Source organism: Macaca fascicularis, chromosome 17 (genome assembly GCF_037993035.2).
Source record: "Macaca fascicularis isolate 582-1 chromosome 17, T2T-MFA8v1.1".
Lineage (NCBI taxonomy): Eukaryota > Metazoa > Chordata > Mammalia > Primates > Cercopithecidae > Macaca > Macaca fascicularis.
In genome coordinates this window covers 104,356,992-104,377,606 of record NC_088391.1, presented here as the reverse complement: position 1 = coordinate 104,377,606, position 20,615 = coordinate 104,356,992, and the positions used below count along the sequence as shown (strand labels likewise).

Genomic DNA, 20,615 nt, shown 5'->3' with positions numbered 1-20,615 from the left:
ACAACCGGGAGGCTGGAGGGGCCCCGTCCGACGCGCGGGCTGTGCTGAGGCTGCCCTCAAAATCAGGGCAGCCGCGGCGACCAGGAAGGCTGCGTCTGCTCCGGGAACCTCACCCGCCATCCCCCAGGCTCCCTTCCCTTTCTGGAGAAGCTCGCCAGCCGTGCTCTCCCCTTGGTGCCTGTGAACTCGTCACACACCCTAACTGTGTGTGCTGCCTGCGTGTGCTGTGCGTGTGTGCTGTGCGTGTGTGCGTGTGCTGCCTGCGTGTGCTGCCTGCATGTGCTGCCTGTGTGTGCTCTGTGTGTGTGTGCGCGTGTGCTGCCTGCGTGTGCTGTGTGTGTGCGCGTGTGCTGCCTGCGTGTGCTGTGTGTGTGTGTGTGTGCTGCCTGCGTGTGCTGTGTGTGTGCGCGTGTGCTGCCTGCGTGTGCTGCCTGCGTGTGCTGTGTGTGTGCGTGTGCTGCCTGCGTGTGCTGTGTGTGTGCGTGTGCTGTGTGTGTGCGCGTGCTGCCTGCGTGTGCTGTGTGTGTGCGTGTGCTGCCTGCGTGTGCTGTGTGTGTGCGTGTGCTGCCTGTGTGTGCTGTGTGTGTGTGCGTGTGTGCTGCCTGCGTGTGCTGTGTGTGTGCGTGTGCTGCCTGCGTGTGCTGTGTGTGTGCGTGTGCTGCCTGCGTGTGCTGTGTGTGCGCGCGTGTGCTGCCTGCGTGTGCTGTGTGTGTGTGCTGCCTGCGTGTGCTGTGTGTGTGCACGTGTGCTGCCTGCGTGTGCTGCCTGCGTGTGCTGTGTGTGTGCATGTGCTGCCTGCGTGTGCTGTGTGTGCGTGTGCTGTGTGTGTGCGTGTGCTGCCTGCGTGTGCTGCCTGCATGTGCTGCCTGTGTGTGCTCTGTGTGTGTGTGCGCGTGTGCTGCCTGCGTGTGCTGTGTGTGTGCGTGTGTGCTGCCTGCGTGTGCTGTGTGTGTGCGCGTGTGCTGCCTGTGTGTGCTGCCTGCGTGTGCAGTGTGTGTGCGTGTGCTGCCTGCGTGTGCTGTGTGTGTGCGTGTGCTGTGTGTGCTCTGTGTGTGTGCGTGTGCTGCCTGCGTGTGCTGTGTGTGTGCGTGTGCTGCCTGCGTGTGCTGTGTGTGTGCGTGTGCTGTGTGTGTGCGTGTGCTGCCTGCGTGTGCTGTGTGTGTGCGCGTGTTGCCTGCGTGTGCTGCCTGCATGTGCTGCCTGTGTGTGCTGTGTGTGTGCGTGTGCTGCCTGCGTGTGCTGCCTGCATGTGCTGCCTGCGTGTGCTGCCTGCGTGTGCTGCCTGCATGTGCTGCCTGTGTGTGCTCTGTGTGTGTGTGCGCGTGTGCTGCCTGCGTGTGCTGTGTGTGTGCGTGTGTGCTGCCTGCGTGTGTTGTGTGTGTGCGTGTTGCCTGCGTGTGCTGTGTGTGTGCGTGTGTGCTGCCTGTGTGTGCTGTGTGTGTGTGTGCTCTGTGTGTGTGTGTGCGTGTGCTGCCTGCGTGTGCTGTGTGTGTGCGTGTGCTGCCTGCGTGTGCTGTGTGTGTGTGCGTGTGCTGCCTGCGTGTGCTGTGTGTGTGTGCGTGTGCTGCCTGCGTGTGCTGTGTGTGTGTGCGTGTGCTGCCTGCGTGTGCTGTGTGTGTGTGTGCTCTGTGTGTGTGTGTGCGTGTGCTGCCTGCGTGTGCTGTGTGTGCGTGTGCTGCTTGCGTGTGCTGCCTGCGTGTGCTGTGTGTGTGCGTGTGCTGCCTGCGTGTGCTGTGTGTGTGCGTGTGCTGTGTGTGTGTGGGTGCTGCCTGCGTGTGCTGCTTGCATGTGCTGTGTGTGTGTGTGCGTGTGCTGCCTGCGTGTGCTGTGTGTGTGCGTGTGCTGTGTGTGTGTGGGTGCTGCCTGCGTGTGCTGCCTGCATGTGCTGTGTGTGTGTGTGTGTGTGCTGCCTGCGTGTGCTGTATGTGCATGTGCTGTGTGTGCGTGTGCTGTGTGTGTGTGGGTGCTGCCTGCGTGTGCTGCCTGCGTGTGCTGTGTGTGTGTGTGTGTGTGCTGCCTGCGTGTGCTGTATGTGCATGTGCTGTGTGTGCGTGTGCTGTGTGTGCGTGGGTGCTGCCTGCGTGTGCTGCCTGCGTGTGCTGTGTGTGTGTGTGCGTGTGCTGCCTGCGTGTGCTGTGTGTGTGTGTGCGTGTGCTGCCTGCGTGTGCTGCCTGCGGGACCCTCACATCGGTGGGAGCCTTCAGAAAGCCTGTCTTTTGACATTTGATGACTGACCTGAGGCCTGGCCTGGAGCCGGGTGCCTCTAGCCGCCTGGCTGTGTTCTCCGGTGCCTCTAGCCGCCTGGCTGTGTTCTCCCGTGCAGCGGGTGAAGAAGGTGCGTCCCGGGAGAGTCGCCGCGCTGAGGTGTTCTGAGGGTCCAGGCCCGTCAGGAAGTTTTCATTTGTTTTTTCCCACCAACCGATTATCTTTGACGCTTCCTTAATGATTCCCCAAATAAAAATTTCCAGAACCTTTTGAATTAGAGCGTCTCAGAGCCAGACGAGCCTTCGAGAGCTGCCGTGTCGCTTGCTTTTGCAGTTCAGGAGTTTCAGGCCCAGAGAGGCAGACCGTGTGTCGGGGGCGCTGGCGGGAAATGGCCGCAAGCAGTGAGGCCCTGAGAGCCGCTCCGTGTGGGCGGCAGCGGGTGCCGCTGGGAACGCCTGCCGGCACCTCGACCCCGAGATACACGCAGTGTGGACACGGGAGCCTTCGTCCAGACCCCGGGGCTCCGGCACCTCGACCCCGAGATACACGCAGTGTGGACACGGGAGCCTTCGTCCAGACCCCGGGGCTTCTGCTCCTTCGCCCAGTGCCTCAGGTTAATATGGTGGATGAAAAGTCTTTAAAAAGCTTCAAACTGAGTTTATCTCTGCCCTCTGGAGTTTCTGGCCTGCCAGTTTGCAAATTGGCGTCTTTGAAATGAGCCGACCGCCCACGTGGGCGATGACGTGTGTGCTTGCTGAGTTGACGCGAAGCTTTGGAAGGCGTAGAAGTGGGGATCTGAGAAACTTCGACTCTGCTCCTGTTTTTGATTTTGTTTCAACAAGAATAAGGTGATGTGGCCCCGAGTGGCACCAGCAGGAACTACGTGAGCCTTGGTGTGGTCTCAGCGTGGTGCCTGTGCCTGCATCTGTCCTCTCGTCCTGCGCCCTCGAGACACCATGGCCAGGTGTCTTTAGAGCCAAATGACAGAGGTGGAGAAGGCCCTGGGGAGGCGCGAGTGTGTTTGAGACGTTTGTTTTACAGAATGGACTTAAACTGGGCATCCGCCGTCTGGATCAACAGCTGCCACTCTCCCTCCCGGCTCCTCCCGATTCTCTGGTAAACTGGGCCGTTAGGCTTGCCGCTGGGGTGTGCTCCGAGCTGCCAGCAGAGCAGTCACAGCTGGGGTTCAGTTATGACCTCCAGATCGACCCCGGCAAACAAGGAGTCCGGCACCGTGGTCGTGAGTCCGGCGCCGTGGTCGTGAGTCCGGCGCCGCGGTCGTGAGTCCGGCGCCGCGGTCGTGAGTCCGGCGCCGCGGTCGTGAGTCCGGCGCCGCGGTCGTGAGTCCGGCACCACGGGCGTTTTCTGCAGGGCCAGCCGGGAACCGGCTTGACTTCCTTCAAGTGCATTCAGGTGGTATCTCTGGGCTTGAGGGAGGGAGACGTGGACCCAGCTTAGGCCCCTCTGGGACGCTTCTCTTAACTGGCAATTCAAACAGCTGGAGTTCACAGTCAAATCATGTCCACGAGAAAGAGCTCTTTCCTTTAATTCTGGCGCCAACTTTGACCTAATATCATAACATAAAATTCAAAATAAAAAGGGACTCAGTGGATAAATGAATAAGCAAGACGAGGTCCCTCTGCACGATGGAAAGTTATTCAACCTGAAAAAAGAAGGGAATCCAGTCAGCGGCCACAGCAGGGCCACCCTGGAGGGCACTGGCTGAGCGGAGTGAGCCGGAAGGACACGTCCCGTGGATCCCGCCGACGTGAGGCCCAGAGCAGTCAGATCCAGAGACGACGGGGGCCAGGGCCGCTGGAGACAGCAGGAGGGGATGGGAGCGGGTATTGAATGGGGACCGAGTCTTCGTTTCGCACGATGAGAGCGTTCTGGAGAGGATGGTGGTGATGGTTGCACAACTCGGTGAACGTGGTTAATGCTACGGAACTGTGCACTCGAGCAGGTCTGAGATGGAAAATTGTATGTTAAAATAAAGGGACTAATGCGGGGAAAACAAAGTGAGACACAGGAATCCCGAGTCCCAGGCTGGCGGGTCCCTGCTTGCGCCACTTGCATTTCAGGGTGGCGTGCGTGTCCGTTGCCTTTTGGCGAGAGAATGTCCCGCGCATGTACACGTGGTGTGCGCATCCACGTTTTGACTTGCGGTGGCAAAAAACCCAGGCCTTTGTAGAGAGTGGTGAATGCACACAAGCGGCGGCCGGCGTGCGGCTGTGAAGTAAACCTGCGGTTTGGAAGCGTGTCTGCGATGAGCAGGGGACCAGACGTTTCCACGCTGCTGATGACGTGTGTCGCTTTTACTTTTTAGGTGAAGCCAAAAACCTTCCCTCTTACCCGGGGCCAAGCAAGATGAGGGATTGCTACTGCACGGTGAACCTGGACCAGGAGGAGGTTTTCAGGACCAAGATTGTGGAGAAGTCACTCTGGTAAGGTCCTCTGCTGCTTTACCTGACACCCATGTGTTTTCTTTGATGTAGAGAATGTCCCAAGCATGGACGTCACCTTCCCATGTTCCTGCAGGTAGAGAATGTCCCGAGCGTGGACGTCACCTTCCCATGTTCCCGCAGGTAGAGAATGTCCCGAGCGTGGACGTCACCTTCCCATGTTCCCGCAGGTAGAGAATGTCCCGAGCGTGGACGTCACCTTCCCATGTTCCCGCAGGTAGAGAATGTCCCGAGCGTGGACGTCACCTTCCCATGTTCCCGCAGGTAGAGAATTTTTCTGTGTGTAGACAATGTCCTGAGCGTGGACGTCACCTTCCCATGTTCCCGCATGTAGATAGTGTCCCAGGCATGTACATCCCCTTCCCATTTTCCCGCGGGTAGAGAATTTTTCTGTGTGTAGACAATGTCCTGAGCGTGTACGTCACCTTCCCACTTTTCTTGCTGCTTAGTTTGAGGAGGAGGAGGTGCTCCCTGGGGCTCTGGTGTGCAGGCAGCTGGGCTTCTGACCTTGGCGGTGCGCGGATGTGAACCGGTGTTGGCTTAAATGCTCCTGCTGTCCAGGAAGCGCACGTTGGTGGCGGCCCCCGCGTGGACTCGCAGGGCTGTCCAGGAAGTGTATGTTGGTGGCGGCCACTGCGTGGACTCGCGGGAGTGCTTTTTAATTAGAGATGAACTGGGAAGCTCGCACTCCACGAGAATACAAATTAAGGATTTCGAGAGGGGGAAATGCTGAGAAAGATTTTCCTTCCTGCGTACAGAAGATGGGTGTTAACTGAGGTACGAGGCCTAGAAAGTGTTTATTGATACGATTTGAGGAAGAGAGGAGTCAGCCAAGAAAAGCAAACTCTTGAAATCAACAAGTTTGCCGCTCAACTCGCGCATGTGCGGATGTGGGTGCCGACCCCGGGACGTCCAGGGCAGGGCCAGAACGTGTGTTTCTGAAGAGCTCCAGCGGGGCGCAGGCCGTGGTCGGAGGACCACTGCAGTTGAACACCAGGACACGGTGTGTGGTGGGACGCACAGGGACAGGAAGCCACGGTTTATATCGGGGGCGGGAAGAGAGACGCCAGGGAGAGTGTGCCAGGCAGGGCCTCGGTGCTGCGGCCTCAGGGGAAGCGTGGGGCGGCCGCGTTACAAGGAGTGGCCTGGGGATCAGGGAAGACGTCCGCGCAGCTGTGACTCCACCGTTCAGTTCAGAACCACGGGTCGTGTGCTCTCATCAAAACAGCGCTTCTGATTTTGAGAACACGTTTAGCTGAAGAATCACATCCTTGCGTCTGGCTACTTCCAAGTGGGAATGAACCACCCGTTCTGACGACTGGGCGACTTCACCTATTAGAACACTGTGAGGGGCCTCCTGCCCCGGGGACTGGGACCATCTCACGCCGTCAGTCACAGTGCTTCGGCGTCAGTCCAAAAGGCTTCGGCGCAGCTGCCCGCCAGGCCGAGGAGTGAGAGTCGTTTGTGCTATGTTAGTGCACACTCCGGGTTCTTTGAAATAACTCGTCAAAAGGAACTGCAGGCTGAACGTTGTCAGGCGCCCAGTCCAGCTTTGCGAGAGTCTTGGGGGTTGCCCTGGCGATGACTGGGCATGGCCGTTCTTCGGAAGAAAACGGGAAGAGACATGACCGGGCCCTTCAGAAACCCCTTTGGAGCGTCCCTGGATAAAAGTCGGTTCTGTGTTTAAATGGTCCATTGTTAGAGGCCCGTGGATTTTAGGCCGGAGGCCCGGAGAATTACTGGCAGTCTTTATCGGGCTGGGATCCTCTCAGACCTGCTAAATCAGAGCCAGTGGGAGGAGGACCTGTTTGGGAACCTCTCTTTCAGGTGAGGTTGAGAAATGGGGGCCCCTTGTCTTTCAGTTATTTCAGAAGAATTTAGAAATAGAAGTCATGGTTCTGGCCGGGTGTGGTGGTGCACACCTGTAATCCCGGCACTTTGGGAGGCTGAGCTGGGAGGATTGCTTGAGGCCAGGAGGTTGAGGCCGCAGTGAACCACAATTGCATCACTGCACTCCAGCCTGGGCTACAGAGCAAGACCTTGTCTCAAAAATCCCCAAACACACACACAACAAAACATGGTAGCAAAGAAAGAGAAACCCACGTGGGACAGTTCCGAGACAGTAAAACCGTGGCACCGTTCAGCGTGGACGCTGGCAGCCCCGTCCATGTGTAAAACCATGGCACCGTTCAGCGTGGACGCTGGCAGCCCCATCCACGTGTAAAACCGTGGTGCCGTTCAGTGTGGGCGCTGGCAGCCCCATCCACGTGTAAAACCGTGGCGCCGTTCAGTGTGGGCGCTGGCAGCCCCATCCACGTGTAAAACCGTGGCACCGTTCAGCGTGGACGCTGGCAGCCCCGTCCACGTGTAAAACCGTGGCGCCATGTAGTGTGGACACTGGCAGCCCTGTCCACTTGGAGGGCTGTGCGGGCTGGCCACAGGCTGCCCCTGTAGTGTGAGGACAAAGTGCATCAACCCACCCCATACGAAAAGTTGGCAGGAAATGTACTTGAACCCAAAACCTGGATCTCTCATAAGTTTGCAGCTGGAATCCACACGGCATCTGTGGTCAGAAGCCCTCAGTCTGTGCATGTGCATTAACGTGGTCCCGTGTTAGTCATTGGTCAGCATCCACCTGAGAGGCAAGTGTCAGGCAGGGCTGCCCTGCGTGCCAGGGAGTTTAGCCCTGGCCACCGCCTGCTCTTTGCTCCACGGTGGCACCCACTTTGGGGCCAGTCTCCCGAGTCTCCCAGCCCCTGAGTCCCCCTCCCCCCAGTCTCCTGGCCCCCAAGTCCCCCTCCCCCCAGTCTCCTGGCCCCCCGAGTCTCCTGCCCCCTGAGTCTCTTAGCCCTCCGAGTCTCCCATCCCCCAGTCTCCCAGCCCCAAGTCTCCCAGCCCTGAATCTCCCGGCCCCCAGTGTGCTGCTTCCTCCAAGGTCAGTGTCACCTTTAAGGTCTGATGGTTCATTTGGCAAAGTCGCTGTGGAAAGAAAAAGAGCCCACGTCTGCATCTCTGAGCTCCGAAGGGCCCCAGGGTGCTCTGTGGCCGCTGGGTCTGCAGCCTGGCAGGAGCCCCTTCTCACGGTCCCTGGGGAGAAGCACTTGGGTCAAGTTTGATTTGCTGTTGCCCAACATCGCAGTCTGACTCAGCAGGAAGCTGCAAATGGAATGTGTGAGGAAGGAAAGGCGGAACTCAGCCTCTCTTCTTCCCTCTTTCCCACTAAGGAGGTTACAGACCCAGCTCCACTGCGGGCCTGTGTCCCCCAAGCCACCTCCCTGCGTGTGGCCCCCGCGTCCGAGGCCCTGCAGTCTGTAGGGCCTCTAGCGGGTGCTGAGCCGACGTCTAGGCAGAGCGTCCTCCTCTGTCTTCCCCTTTTTCTCTAGTTTTCAGATGGAGGTTGGGGGGCAGCATCTGTCACGGGCGTAACTTCAGAACGCGTCGAAGTGGACACGTTTCGGAGGACGAGCCCTTTCTCTCTGGCCTTGGCAGTTTCTGTCCCACTAGAAAAATGTTTTCCTGAGGTTGAGAGTGAGCTTTGTTCACAATCCATACCTTTCACAGCATCATTTTTAATCATTTAAAGGGCAGCCACTATTTGTTTCCTTATTTACTTAAACGAAAAGCTCCCTGAAATTGGATTGGCAGGACTGGGGCTTGGGGACCAGCTTCCCACCCTGGACCTCCCCTGGGCCGGCACCCCCGACCCTCAAACAAGGAGATGACGCCACTCCCCAAGGCTGCCCCGCCGTGGAGATTGCCGTCTCGTCCAGCAGAAAGGAGCAGTTGGCCAAGTCACACACAACAGAACCTCAGTCTCTCCCTGCTGGGTCAGTCTGTCATTTGTAAGAATATTCGGTGAGCGTCATGTCCCCGTTTCCTTCTGTCCACGTGAGGGCGTGAAATGTTGTCTGTCCTGCCTGCATCTTCTGCGCCCACGTGGCTGACCTCCCCAAACCCTCATCCACGCAGACAGTCCTGGCTCAGGGAGGCGCTGCCTCGGGGTTCTGGGTCTGACCCCGCCCCCTGCCGCGGGGTTGAGTCTGGGCAGAGCCCCCTGCCCCACGCGGAGCCCTGCCCCCCTTTCTGCGGCGTCGCCCCCGCGTCCTTTGCAGGGTTCATTTGCATATGCCTATCTCGTGGAGAAGGGGCTGTGGCCACAACAGGAAGAAACTTCAGGCGTGGCCGGTTTCGGTGCCGCCTCTTCTACCCAGAGGTGCCACGGCCTGAGCTTTTGCTCTGAAAGCTGGTTATGCGTTAGGTTACAAAGCTGTGTCTAGGAAAAGTTATTTTGCTTAAAAAATCATGACTGCCCCCAAAATGATCTGGATTTGCAGACAGAACCGTCAACGGGGTGGCGCTTTCTGGGAGGTGGAATCATGGGGGATTCTTGTTCTTTTGTCTGTGTATTTTACATACAATTAGACGTTACAAGTCAAGGAACAGACAGATCTTCTAGTGCAGAGCGAGGAGAGCTGGGTCTTCCCAGCAGACGGGACGTCACCAGGGACCCTCCCTCTGTGGCCCTGCGGGGCAGGCTCTGCGCTCGTCTGGGTGGAGGCCGTCCCGTCCCGTCCCGTGTGCACACAGCGGGTGTTTGTGAAACACAGGAAGGTTTCTTTCTGTTCAACCGCAAGAAGTAATCACCCCCAAAATGGTACTTTTGTGTAGCAGAAATGAATAAACCAAGAAATATCTCCACAGCTCCACCAAATTTTTCAGGAGGGAGAAGTTATTTGGGGTTAGAAACCGAAAGGGGCAGGAGGAAGTTGGTGGTTTGGGAGACAGACTGTTCATTCTCTCAGATGCTTTTAATAAAAACCAAGTCGTTGGCTTAGGAAACACCAACTTTGACATTTGGAGACTTATGAGAAGTCACATTTCCCCTGAACATTTATTTTCACTCTTTCTCAAGTCAGAGCTTAAACAAAAACCTGCTTGACACGACTGGAGGCTCCTTGAAGCCCAGAACATCCCAGAACTGCTGGAGTAGGGGACCCATCAGCCCTGGGGTGCCGCAGGTGGGGGCCCATCAGCCCTGGGGTGCCGCAGGTGGGGGCCCATCAGCCCTGGGGTGCCGCAGGTGGGGGCCCATCAGCCCTGGGGTGCCGCAGGTGGGGGCCCATCAGCCCTGGGGTGCCGCAGGTGGGGGCCCATCAGCCCTGGGGTGCCGCAGGTGGGGGCCCATCAGCCCTGGGGTGCCGCAGGTGGGGACCCGTCCTCAGCCCCCGGGGCGCCCCAGGTCAGGGATCTGTTCTCAGTCCTGGACTGCTGGCCCCAAATCTCCCAGCAGGTCAGAGCCCCGGTCCTGTCTGTGTGACCCCCAAGACTGGCCCAGCATCTCCACCTCTGTCCACGTGTGTGTCCTTCTGTGTCGTGCTGGCTCACAGGAGCCTGTGTCAGAATGATGCAGGGGGTTCTCTCAGCCTCACAGGAACTCAGCTGGCACAGGAGCCTGTGTCAGATGCAGGGGGTTCTCTCAGCCTCACAGGAACTCAGCCGGCGGAGAGCATGAGGTTGCTTGTATTCTGCGAGTACTGAGCGCCTACTGCATGTAGCAGGCTGCCCCAGGCCCAGGCCCACACCTGGCAGGGGCTCATTGGCTGCCTGTGCCTGCAGGAGCCTCCTGGCCCTGAGGTGTGGCTGGGCCACTGCAGGGAGAGGCTGGGTCTGTCACGAGGGGGCTGCACTGACGATCCATGAGGAGCAAAGGCCAGGTCCCCTCTTCTCCCTCCTCTGCCGGCCTCCTCTCGCCCGGCTGCCTCCTGCTTAGCCGCTGGCCCCCCTGGAGAGCACCTTTTTCCGCCAGGGCCTCACTGAAGGTTTGGGATTTGAGGTGTCTCAGTTGCTGCAGGGGACCCGGTGTCTGGCTGTGCCTCGTCCTGACAGTCAAACATCGTGGCCGGGCCCTAAAGACCCAGCCGATTCTCATTTGTTTGTAAGGATGGTGGTTCTTTTCTGGGGGGTGTGGGGTGGGAGAGAGGAAAGAGCCTCATGTGCAGGAGAGGCAGGAGCCAAGGCCACAGTGTTCCGGGTGCCGTGTGCAGTGGCGTGTGGCCTGCCTGGCAACCACAGAGCCCATGAGCCGAGGGGCAGCTCCTCGGTGCCCCTGAACAGAGGAGGAGACTGAGGCTTGGGGAGGTGAGGCGGCTCACCACAGCCACTGCAGCTGTGAGTCTCAGCCCAGCCCGCCTGCTTTCCTCACTGAGTCGCTGGGTTCAATTTGAAGACTCACAGCTCTATTTGCCAACATTTCGAAATAAACAACTCCACCCAGCCTGAACCACAGGAGGCTGCAACTCAGTGTGTGAGGCTTCCACTGAGACCACTGAGACCACGGCAGGTGGGCTGTGAGCTGACCACAGACCCCCATCCTCCAGCCTCTGGCCTGTGGGAGCCGGGCTTGTGGCCCTGCAGTGCTGGGTGGTAGGTGGGCTGTGACCTGACCACGGGCCCCCATCCTCCAGCCTCTGGCCTGTGGGAGCCGGGCTTGTGGCCCTGCAGTGCTGGGTGGTAGGTGGGCTGTGACCTGACCACGGGCCCCCATCCTCCAGCCTCTGGCCTGTGGGAGCCGGGCTTGTGGCCCTGCAGTGCTGGGTGGTAGGTGGGCTGTGACCTGACCACGGGCCCCCATCCTCCAGCCTCTGGCCTGTGGGAGCCGGGCTTGTGGCCCTGCAGTGCTGGGTGGTGGGTGGGCTGTGACCTGACCACGGGCCCCCATCCTCCAGCCTCTGGCCTGTGGGAGCCGGGCTTGTGGCCCTGCAGTGCTGGGTGGTGGGTGGGCTGTGACCTGACCACGGGCCCCCATCCTCCAGCCTCTGGCCTGTGGGAGCCGGGCTTGTGGCCCTGCAGTGCTGGGTGGTGGGTGGGCTGTGACCTGACCACGGGCCCCCATCCTCCAGCCTCTGGCCTGTGGGAGCCGGGCTTGTGGCCCTGCAGTGCTGGGTGGTGGGTGGGCTGTGACTGACCGCGGACCCCTCCTTCCAGCCTGTGGGAGCCGGGCTTGGGGCCCTGCACGGCCGAGTGCCTCCGATGGGGGTTCTTCCTCCTGTCCTTTGCGGAGATGGAGCATTTTCCCTGGCGGAGTTGCCTCTTCTCTGTGGGGCGCCTCTGAGAATGAGTCAGGCCGTGACTCAGGAGCCACAGAGCTCAGCCCAGAGGCTGGCTTGGGAGCCCCAGGGCTGCTCTGCAGACCCCGTTTGGGCTTTGGTTCCTCTTCACACAGCCTTTACCCTCTACCCTGAGGCTGGGGCAGCCCTGGCAGCTCCCGGCTCCCCCCAGGGTTTGAGAAATGGGCCCGCAGCAGTGGCAGAGCATGGAGCTGGAAACCAGGTTTATGTTCTCATGATCATGCGATGGGAGCAGCCGCAGGCGGGATGGGGCCTCGCCGGCCTCGCGCAGATGCTGGGAAGTGACTCAGGGAGGAGAAGGCGGGGTTTCTCCGCTGGTCCCCGCTGAGCCCCATCTCCGGGCTCCGGGAAGAGAAGGAATTCGGTTCCGACGGTTTCCCCTTGTCACAGCCAGAACTTAAAGGTCAACTCTGTTTTCTGCAAGAGGTTTTTTCTTTTTCCCCTGTGAAAGTTTGCTTGATTCTGTGAAACTTCATTTGCGTTTCTTCCAGAAATGCCTGAGGGGAGGAGGCCGCCCGGGTCTCGCCCCAGAGGGAGAGGCTGCTGCCCACGTTCGGCAGGATTTCGGGAGAGCCTGGTCCTCTCAGGCCGCACTTTTTCTTTATTTGAAAGGAGGGTTCCAGAGCCCCCCAGCAGTGAGTGGGGGCCGCCTGGCCCAGGCCTTTATCCCGCATCTGACTGCGCTGACCTCGGCCCGAGACAAAGCCGGCCTGTCCGAGAGACACCCTGAGATTAAGCTGCTAATGGGAAGGGGGGCGCCTGGCGGCTGTGTGGCCCCTTTGAGTCTGTCAGAAAGAAGAGATTGTCCGGCACAGGCCACCGAACAGGATGGGGGATGGGAGGGATGCCCTAGCATTCAGCCGGTTTCGTTTTTCTTTTGGATATGCTTTAAACTCTGCTGCCCGGGAAGGAGAAAACACAAACCTTCCTGCTGATGAAAGACGATGGGTGCCCCCACCCTGAGACCCGTGGACAGCGGGGCAGCGGGGGGCTGTCCGTGGGCCTGGGCCTTGCACCTGGGAGTGCTGGTGCTGTGTGGAGGGAACCCACCCTGTCCTCGGGCTGAGCTGGGGTCCCCACAACAGCATGGGGCGGAAGCTGCTGTCCTCAGACTCCACGGGGTCTCCAGTGATGGCACTGTGGCCACTTCCTGCTGGGCCGCGTGGGTTCTGGGTGGGGCTGGGAGGACGTGGGGCATCGGCCATTTTGCCCATGAGATGAGGTGGTCGAGGTGGACGTGGCCGGCCTCGCAGCCTCTGCTCCTGCAGGTCCTGGGACGCTGCGTCCGTCTGCTGCAGCTCATTTCAGAGTTGGTCGATCACATGTCCATCCTCACCCACTGGTGACAAAGTTGACAAATTTGTGGTTTTTTTTAGTTGAAAAAAGATCCTCCTTAAATGTTGTGAAATAATCTGTCCACACATTCAGCAGTGCTAATAGAAAACAGGCCCAGAGCAGTTCAAGAGAAAAGGAGATTTAAAACTGCTCATAAAAAGATGGACATTCCACCTCACCAATGAGCCAAACATTTCAAATTTAAGCAAGTTTTTGCCACCAGTTTAGCAAACTGTAAAAATATTTATAAGACAGCGTATGCCGGGGGCGGATGCTGGTCCAGACTCCCTGGAGGGTTCCGTGGCTTTGTGTTTCGAAGGCCTAAGGACGGTGCACGTCCTTGGAGGAATTTATCCCCCGGGGACAATCAGCCGATGCACAGATCTCCGCCCCCAGGGTGCTCACCCCGGCTGCTCCCACCACACAGCATGGGGACGGCGGGGGGACCTGGCGCTGCTGGCCACGCACACACGTGCCGTCTGACCCCAGCGTTTTATCAGCTCCTTGGAAAGTGGCCCGTGGCCTGATGTGAAAGGAGAAAGCTGACTGTCACAGGGAACATAACCTCACTTTTATTTTTAAAAATGTACCCGTATTTCCATTTCACGTCTTCTCTATTTATAACATAAATGTTTACTGTTTTTTTAATATATTTGTATTATAATACAATGAGTTATTCTAGTATGAATATACTTACATTTATATTATAAATATCATATTTGTTATAAATATAATACAAATATATTTATATTTTGTATATTTCAAACTTATAACATTTATATATTTTATTCTATTTTATATCTTTGGAGGAAAAAACTCCAGGAGGATGTTTCCTGGAATGTTAATTCCAGATTTCACTTTCTGATTTTTTTACGTATTTAAAATTTTGTTTCTTTAAAAATAGCTTTATTGAGGTGTAATTCAAACACCATACAATTCACCCATTTTAAAATGTACAATTCAGTGGTTTTTAGTATATTTGCAGAGTTGCACAACCTGCCACAGTCAATTTTAGAACATTTTCATCTCCCTAAAAGGACACCCGTGCCCTGTAATCCTCCGGTTTCCGGCCTGCAGCCTCTCCCGGGGCGGCAGATGCGGGTCCGCGTTCTGTCGCCAGCTGTGCCTCTCCTGGGCATTCCGTGCCAGTGGAAGCACCTGACCCGTGGCCTCTGTGCGTGGCCTGTCGGTCGGCACGACATGTGGACGCCTGTGGTGTGGGGCCGGGGTCCAGGTGTCCTTTCACCTCCAGGGCTGAGCACCGTTCTGCTGTTGCTCCCTTAGCAGCCGAGACCCACCTGCTTGTTTCCACTTTTTGGCCGTCATGACTGAGGCTGTGAGCAGGTGCGTCCGAGTCTGCATGCGGACGTGGGCCGTGAGCAGGTGCGTCCGAGTCTGCATGCGGACGTGGGCTGCCGTGTCTCTTGCTGCACACCTGGGGCTGGAACCGCTGGGTCCCGTGGCGACTGTGTGTTGAATGTCGGGGAACTGCCAGCCTGTTTTCCATGGTGGCTGTGGCCACTTGACCTTCCCACAGGTTGTGTGTTTGGATTCGCGTCTCCACCTCCCTACCCTTGTTACTGTCTCTGATCACAGCCATCCTGGTGGGTCTGATTTTCTTTGTACAATGCAAGCCCCCTCCTCAATGAATTTTCACTTTAAAGAAAAGCAGTTTGTTGTTTTTAATTGAAACGAAAGGAAGCATTCTTTCCTATGTATGTGTTCTTTTCTAAAGCAAACAAAATTAAAATCATGTAAAAAAAAAAAACCCACAGGAAAATTCTAAAAACTTGCACATAAATGGAATTACGAATCACCTCATCGTGGAAAATCCTGTCTCGCTGGTTGTAGGTTATAGATGTCAGGTTAGGCACAGTGGAGAGGGAGACGGGGCCTGCAGACCCCAGACGTGGTCCAGGACGGCGCCAGCCTGACCCCCGCCTTTGCTGCCCACCGTGGGATCTGAAGACCCCGCCCACCAGGTCCCCTGAGCTGGCCTGACCTCGCCGTCCTCCCGCCCGACCCCTGCGCCGTGCGTTCTGTGCAGACACCTCCCCTGTTGAGTCTGAGATGGAGTTACCACCTCCAGCGCAGGTGACGGCTGAATCCCACTGCCGCCGCAGTGGACAGGGCACCAGAAGCCCTCTGGAGAGAAGGCAGCCTGCTACGCTTTGTGACGAGCAGTTCGCTTAAGGATTGTGTTAGACTCTGTGGCTAGTGGAGATTTCAAGGCTCCTCCCCTCCCCTCCCCTCCCTTTCCCTCCCCTCCCCTCCCTCCCCTCCCCTCCCCTCCCCTCCCTTTCCCTCCCCTCCCCTCCCTCCCCTCCCCTCCCCTCCCTTTCCCTCCCCTCCCCTCCCTCCCCTCCCCTCCCCTGTCCTTCTTCCTTTCCTCCCTCTTTCATCTTGCTCTGTTGCCCAGGCTCGAGTGCAATGGTGCAGTCTTGGTTCACTGCAACCTCCACCTCCTGGGTTCAAGCGATTCTCCTGCCTCAGCCTTCTGAGTAGCTGGGATTACAGGCGCGCGCCACCACACCCAGCTAATTTTTTTTTTTTTTGTACTTTTAGTAGAGATGGGGTTTCACCATGTTGGCCAGGATGGTCTCAATCTCTTGACCTCATGATCTGCCGCCTCAGCCTCCCACAGGGTTCCTCTTTCATAACCCATCATCCTTGAAGAGCCGTTCTCTGAGGTGGGCCTGGGCGCCTGGGGTTTTTAGAAACCTTTCCAGGCAACCATAGTTTGCAGTTCTAAGAGGAAAAACACAGAGACCTAAACAAGCCTCATGCATTGAGAGCGTGTCCCCGGCCTTGGTGGGGGGTAGAGAAGGGAGAACTGAATTGGGTTTTGATGTGGCTGTTTCTGTGGCATTCCCTCGAAATATTTGCCACTGGAAAAATGAAAAAACTCTAAGCGCTTTTAAGTGAGTAATTTTTGTGCGAGGTCTCGGGAAGAAGAAACGTCTCCATGTGCAGTGCCCAGGCTCCGTCTGCCGGCTGTGGGGGTGGCAGAGCCTGGCCAGCGGCTTCCTGAGGGCCCAGCCTCCTGCTCTTCACAGGGAGCCTCAGGGAAGGCGGGGCCTCTGCCTCCCTTTCAAGCGGCTGGACTTGAGCTGACCACTGACACCACAGCAGCTCCAGGCTGGCGAGGCACAGCGCTGGGGGAACAGTTCTGCCCCGAGCTCAGGCGGGTGTGGCTCCAGCTGCCTCCTGCCCGCCGCTTGCCTCGCTGTAAGCGGAGCGGAACGGGGCGTGTCTGGTCCTGGCCCTTCGCGTCTCCACAGGCCCCTCACCTCCTGCAGGAGCCCCTCTGGCTTCCCGGCAGTCTCGGCTCTGCCAGAACTGAATTTCTGTGGTCCCTATGAGGACAACCAGGATTTGCTCGGCACTGTGGCCTCTCGGGCTGGACCGCTGCCCCCTGCCTGCAGAAAGCCCCACCTGTGGAGGCTCGGGTGACCTTCCCTTCCTGGTCTGCTGTGCCCAGGCCTGAGCAGCTCCCGGCTGCTGAGCTGAGACAGGCGATTCCTCCCTGCACGCCCACCTACCCATCCATGCATCCGTCCGTCCAGTGCCTTGCACGGGGCCTGCACATTCCCAGCCGCTGTGGTGAAATGTCTGCTCCGTACCACGTGGCCTCAGCTGCACCCTGACCCCTGACCTCAGCTCCCAGCATCCTCCTGTCCTGCCCTGCCCGGGCCACACCAGCCTCCTCCTTGCTCCTACGTCTTCACCACACACAAGCCCTGCTGCCTCGAGGCTTTGCACCTGGTGTCCCTCTGCCTGGACCCCTCCCGCTGTCTCCTCACCGTCCACGGCCTCATTCATGCGCTCACTCGTCCTCCCGCGGTCTCCTCACCGTCCACGGCCCCGTTCAAGCGCTCACTCGTCCGTAAGCCTCCCTGGCCCCGAGCGAGGCCGCAGTGCCGCCCCCGCCAGCCTTGCGCGTTGGACGTTTGTGGTTCTGTGCGCTCTTTGGCTCCCCGGGACTGGGACTTTGCTTCATTGGCTGCTGTTCCCACAGTGTGGAACGGGGACGCGCAGCTGAAACAGTCGTGGGGAGAGAGCACCGTGGCTTCTGGGTCCGGTGAGCCATGCCTGGCCGGGGCCGAAGGCATCGAAGGTGCCCCCGGTTGCTTGTGCCTGGCGTGTGGGAGGCCCCGCCATGTGTTTGTCTCACTGTGTAGGGCAGAGGAAGAAACCTCTGAGCCAGGCAGTGGCGTGGCCTGGGGAGGCCGCTTTGGGTGCAGAGCCACTGCCTTCCCCAGCCGAACGCCGCCTGTGCCCGCAGGCCACACTGCGAGAGGGCGGTGTCCTGAGGCTGAGAGATGAGGGAACTGGCCTCTGGCAAGGCAGCGTTGAAACGTGGACGTCCCCGGAAGATTCTGTCTTCAAACTCGTGCTTCCCCCGGCAAGGCCCGTGTGGGTACTTGTGCCGCCTCGGGTGGGCTTCAGTGACGTCTGTCTCAGAGTCTTACATTTAGATGTGCTGTATGGTCTTCCTGGTGGAGACTGACGTCCCCTTGGCCTTGTGAAGCTCACCAGGGCCTGAATCAGGTGGGAGGAGCAGCTGCACGGGAGCCCGACGGCGGCTGCACCAGGCGGGACTGTGCTGTGACGATACAGGAGGTGTAGGTGTTGGGTTTTTTGAGACGGGGTCTCGCTCTGTCACTCAGGCTCTAGTGCAGTGGTGTGGTCACAGCTCACTGCAGCCTGGAACTCCTGGCCTCAAGCAATCCTCCACCTCCCTGCAGACGTGCGCCACCAAACCTGTCTAATTTTTAAATTTTCTGTTGAGTTGGGGTCTTGCTGTGTTGCCCAGGTTGATCTCTAACTCCTGGACTCAAGTGGCCCTTCTGCCATGGCCTCCCCCACTGCATCTGGCCTGGATGCAGGTGTTTAAAAGAGCTTAGGGAAGTTATTCGAAAAAGGCTCTGGCTTTCAACTCCCACTTCAACTCCTGATTTTGGTTCTCATTGGGGTGGATGTTCCCGAGCACTCCTGGGCTCAGGAGGAGAGCAGCTCCCCTGCGAGGGGCAGGGTCACCTGTGTCCACAGCGGCAGGGCCCGGTCCCTGGGGTCTGCGGGTCAGCATAGTCCACGGTGCCCGTGACCAGTCCTCCGAGCGGCAGGGCCTGGGAGGGGCATTGTCGGGCCGGCGAGGACAGGCGTGGGTGCTGGTCTGGGCATCAGTGGCGTTGCTCTGAGAGGGAAGGAGATGCTGTTCCAGCAAGGGCGGCGCCAGGTCTGGACCCTCAAGTGGACACTGTGTTTCAGCTCTGGAATTGGCCCAACAGGATTTTCTGCAAAACAGGAGATGGTCTGTGTGTGTCAGGTCCAGTCTGGTGGCCACAAGTCACAGGACGGTGAGCACCCGAGGAATTGAATTCTGTGGTGGGAATCCAGGTTCGGGGGAGGTCGTCGGGCAGGTGCGTAGACGATGTGAGCTGTGAGCTTCACGCCCGAGGAATCCACTCTTCCTGCTGGATGCGTGGACGGTGGTGATGGCCTTGCCCCAGCAGCAGCGTCTGGAGCTGGCCCCTGCCGGGTGCGCTGTCTCCGTGGGGCTCGTGGCATCCCGGGGGTCTTGGAGGGATGTCACTCGGGTGCCCCATTCGCAGGTACAAACCTGCAGTTCTAGGAGCTGACTGATGCTCGCGGCCCTGGCCCCCGTCCTCACACCACCTGAGTGGCCAGGCAGGGGCTTCTCTCGGCCGGTTCTGACCTCCATGCTAAAATGAACGAATAGGACAGGAAAGTGAAGAAAACGTGCGGCAGGGGAAGTGACCTGGGAACTCACCGCCCCCCACCGACCTCCAGGACTCCAGCCTCCGAGCGCCGCAGCCAGGCCCTGCCCTCTTCAGCACATTGGAAACACCCGCATCTACCCAGCGTGTGCCAGGATGGCAGCTCTCCAGCCTCCAGCCTGCAGGCCGAGCCCGCGCCCCAGGGAAGCCACTGATCTGGGTCCCCTCGTGCTGAGCGCCCCGGCCAGAGGTGCCCCTTCCAGGTCTGGGTGTGGTTGGCGGAGGTTCTGTGGGTTTAAGCTGTGGGTTCATTCTCGGAGGTTGTTAATTGCCCCCAGAAGGTGGGGAACGGCCTCCACTCTCCTCCTTGAGCTGGGGGTTTGCATTCTTCCAGGCGTTTCTTTAGGGCTCCCGGGCGATGGTGGCACAGTGGCCTTGGGCGTCAGGCTGGCTCTGTGCCATCACTGCGGGGAGGGGTTTCCTTCCTGTGGGGGCCTCCACTGTCCCTGGAATCGCCCTTCTTATTCCCTAAATAAATCATCGGTCTAAGAAGCTGAACGAACCCTCTATTCTGGCACAGGGACCGGCTCCATCTTTCCTTGAAACCCTGCAGAGCCTTCATTAAAATGAGCGCAAAGGCCTGCAGCGCTGCCGCCTCTCCGGACCCCACTGCCGTGGGATGCCTCCTCCTCTGGGCAGCCTCCTCCTCTGGGCAGGCTCCCCAGCGGCCTCCTGGTCTAAATCCCTCCTCACAGGCAGCCCTGCCCGCTGCTCCGTCCGTGTGGACTTCGCGTCCGGAGTCCAGCCGCTCTCCCCTGCTGGGCTCGTCCGGCTCGCGGGCATGACGCTTGGTCACGGTGGTTGGTGGCTCAGGGCTCCGTAGGTAAGGCCGGCCGGCCGCCTGCAGATGTCCTGCCTGGTTTCCTGAAAGACTTGAGGTGACTTGCAGGAAACAAAGTCAGTCATAACTTTATTAAGTTTAAAGAGTTATACGAAATAAGGGGGAAAACGTGAAAATAGGCAACTGGAGCCGGTAGAGTAAACGACATCAGAAATGTAAAACGCTCACCATCGCCTTTGCTGGAGCCCGTTGTGGCTCCAGCGTTCTCGGCTGCAAAGGTGTAAAATGGAAATGTGAGTGCGACGTTCCTCTTCTTCAGGAGGGGGGACCGCGAGGTTCCCGAGAACCAAGCTCCTCTTAGCAGGGGGCCAGAGAGGACCCCAAAGCGCTGCCTCCCTTCTGCCATTCCGGAGCAAGGTTTCCGAAGCCGTTGCTCGAGAAATTGCTGGGTGGAGGCCGGAAGAAGTCGTGCTCCCCGGGGGTAGTGCGGCAGGGCTTGGGCAGCGGGGCTGAGGCGCGGTGTCCCTGGGCGCTGCCCGGTAGAGGGGTATTCCGTTGCTCTGCCAAGTGACTCCTCTCACTGTGACTCTGCTTGGCGGTGGGGGTTCGGGGGGGCGGGGGCTCAGGGCAGAGGCTGCTGGCTGGGCACCTGGAAGGGTCCCGTGAGGCTTCTGGTGGTGCTGACACCTGTCCATGGAAATTGAGGTGTTTAAAATTCATAAATAAACCAGAAATCCATTCAATAAAAAGAGATAAAAATAGCAGAAAGAGGAAGTTACAAGAAAACACACGAACTCCGTGAAATTATCAGACTGGACGTGCCCCTTTCTAAACGTAAAAGCGGTTTATAGCAACACAGCATGGCCTGAGTCATGGCACGATCCCTGGGATAGTTTCATCAGAT

At 58.5% G+C, this 20,615-nt stretch overlaps 1 protein-coding gene across 5 annotated transcripts in view; it reads left to right on the top strand.

The window, feature by feature from the left end:
* RASA3 (RAS p21 protein activator 3) overlaps positions 1–20,615 on the top strand; it is a 136,716-nt gene that overhangs the window by 50,701 nt on the left and 65,400 nt on the right. For 4 of the 5 annotated variants that reach the window (XM_005586330.3, XM_065533528.1, XM_065533531.1 and 1 more), the window contains exon 2: positions 4,532–4,649. The exons of the other annotated variant lie outside the window; for it this stretch is intronic. In XM_005586330.3, the coding sequence (XP_005586387.1) occupies positions 4,532–4,649 (118 nt within the window). The remainder of the gene's footprint in view (positions 1–4,531; positions 4,650–20,615) is intronic. 5 annotated transcript variants of the gene reach the window in all.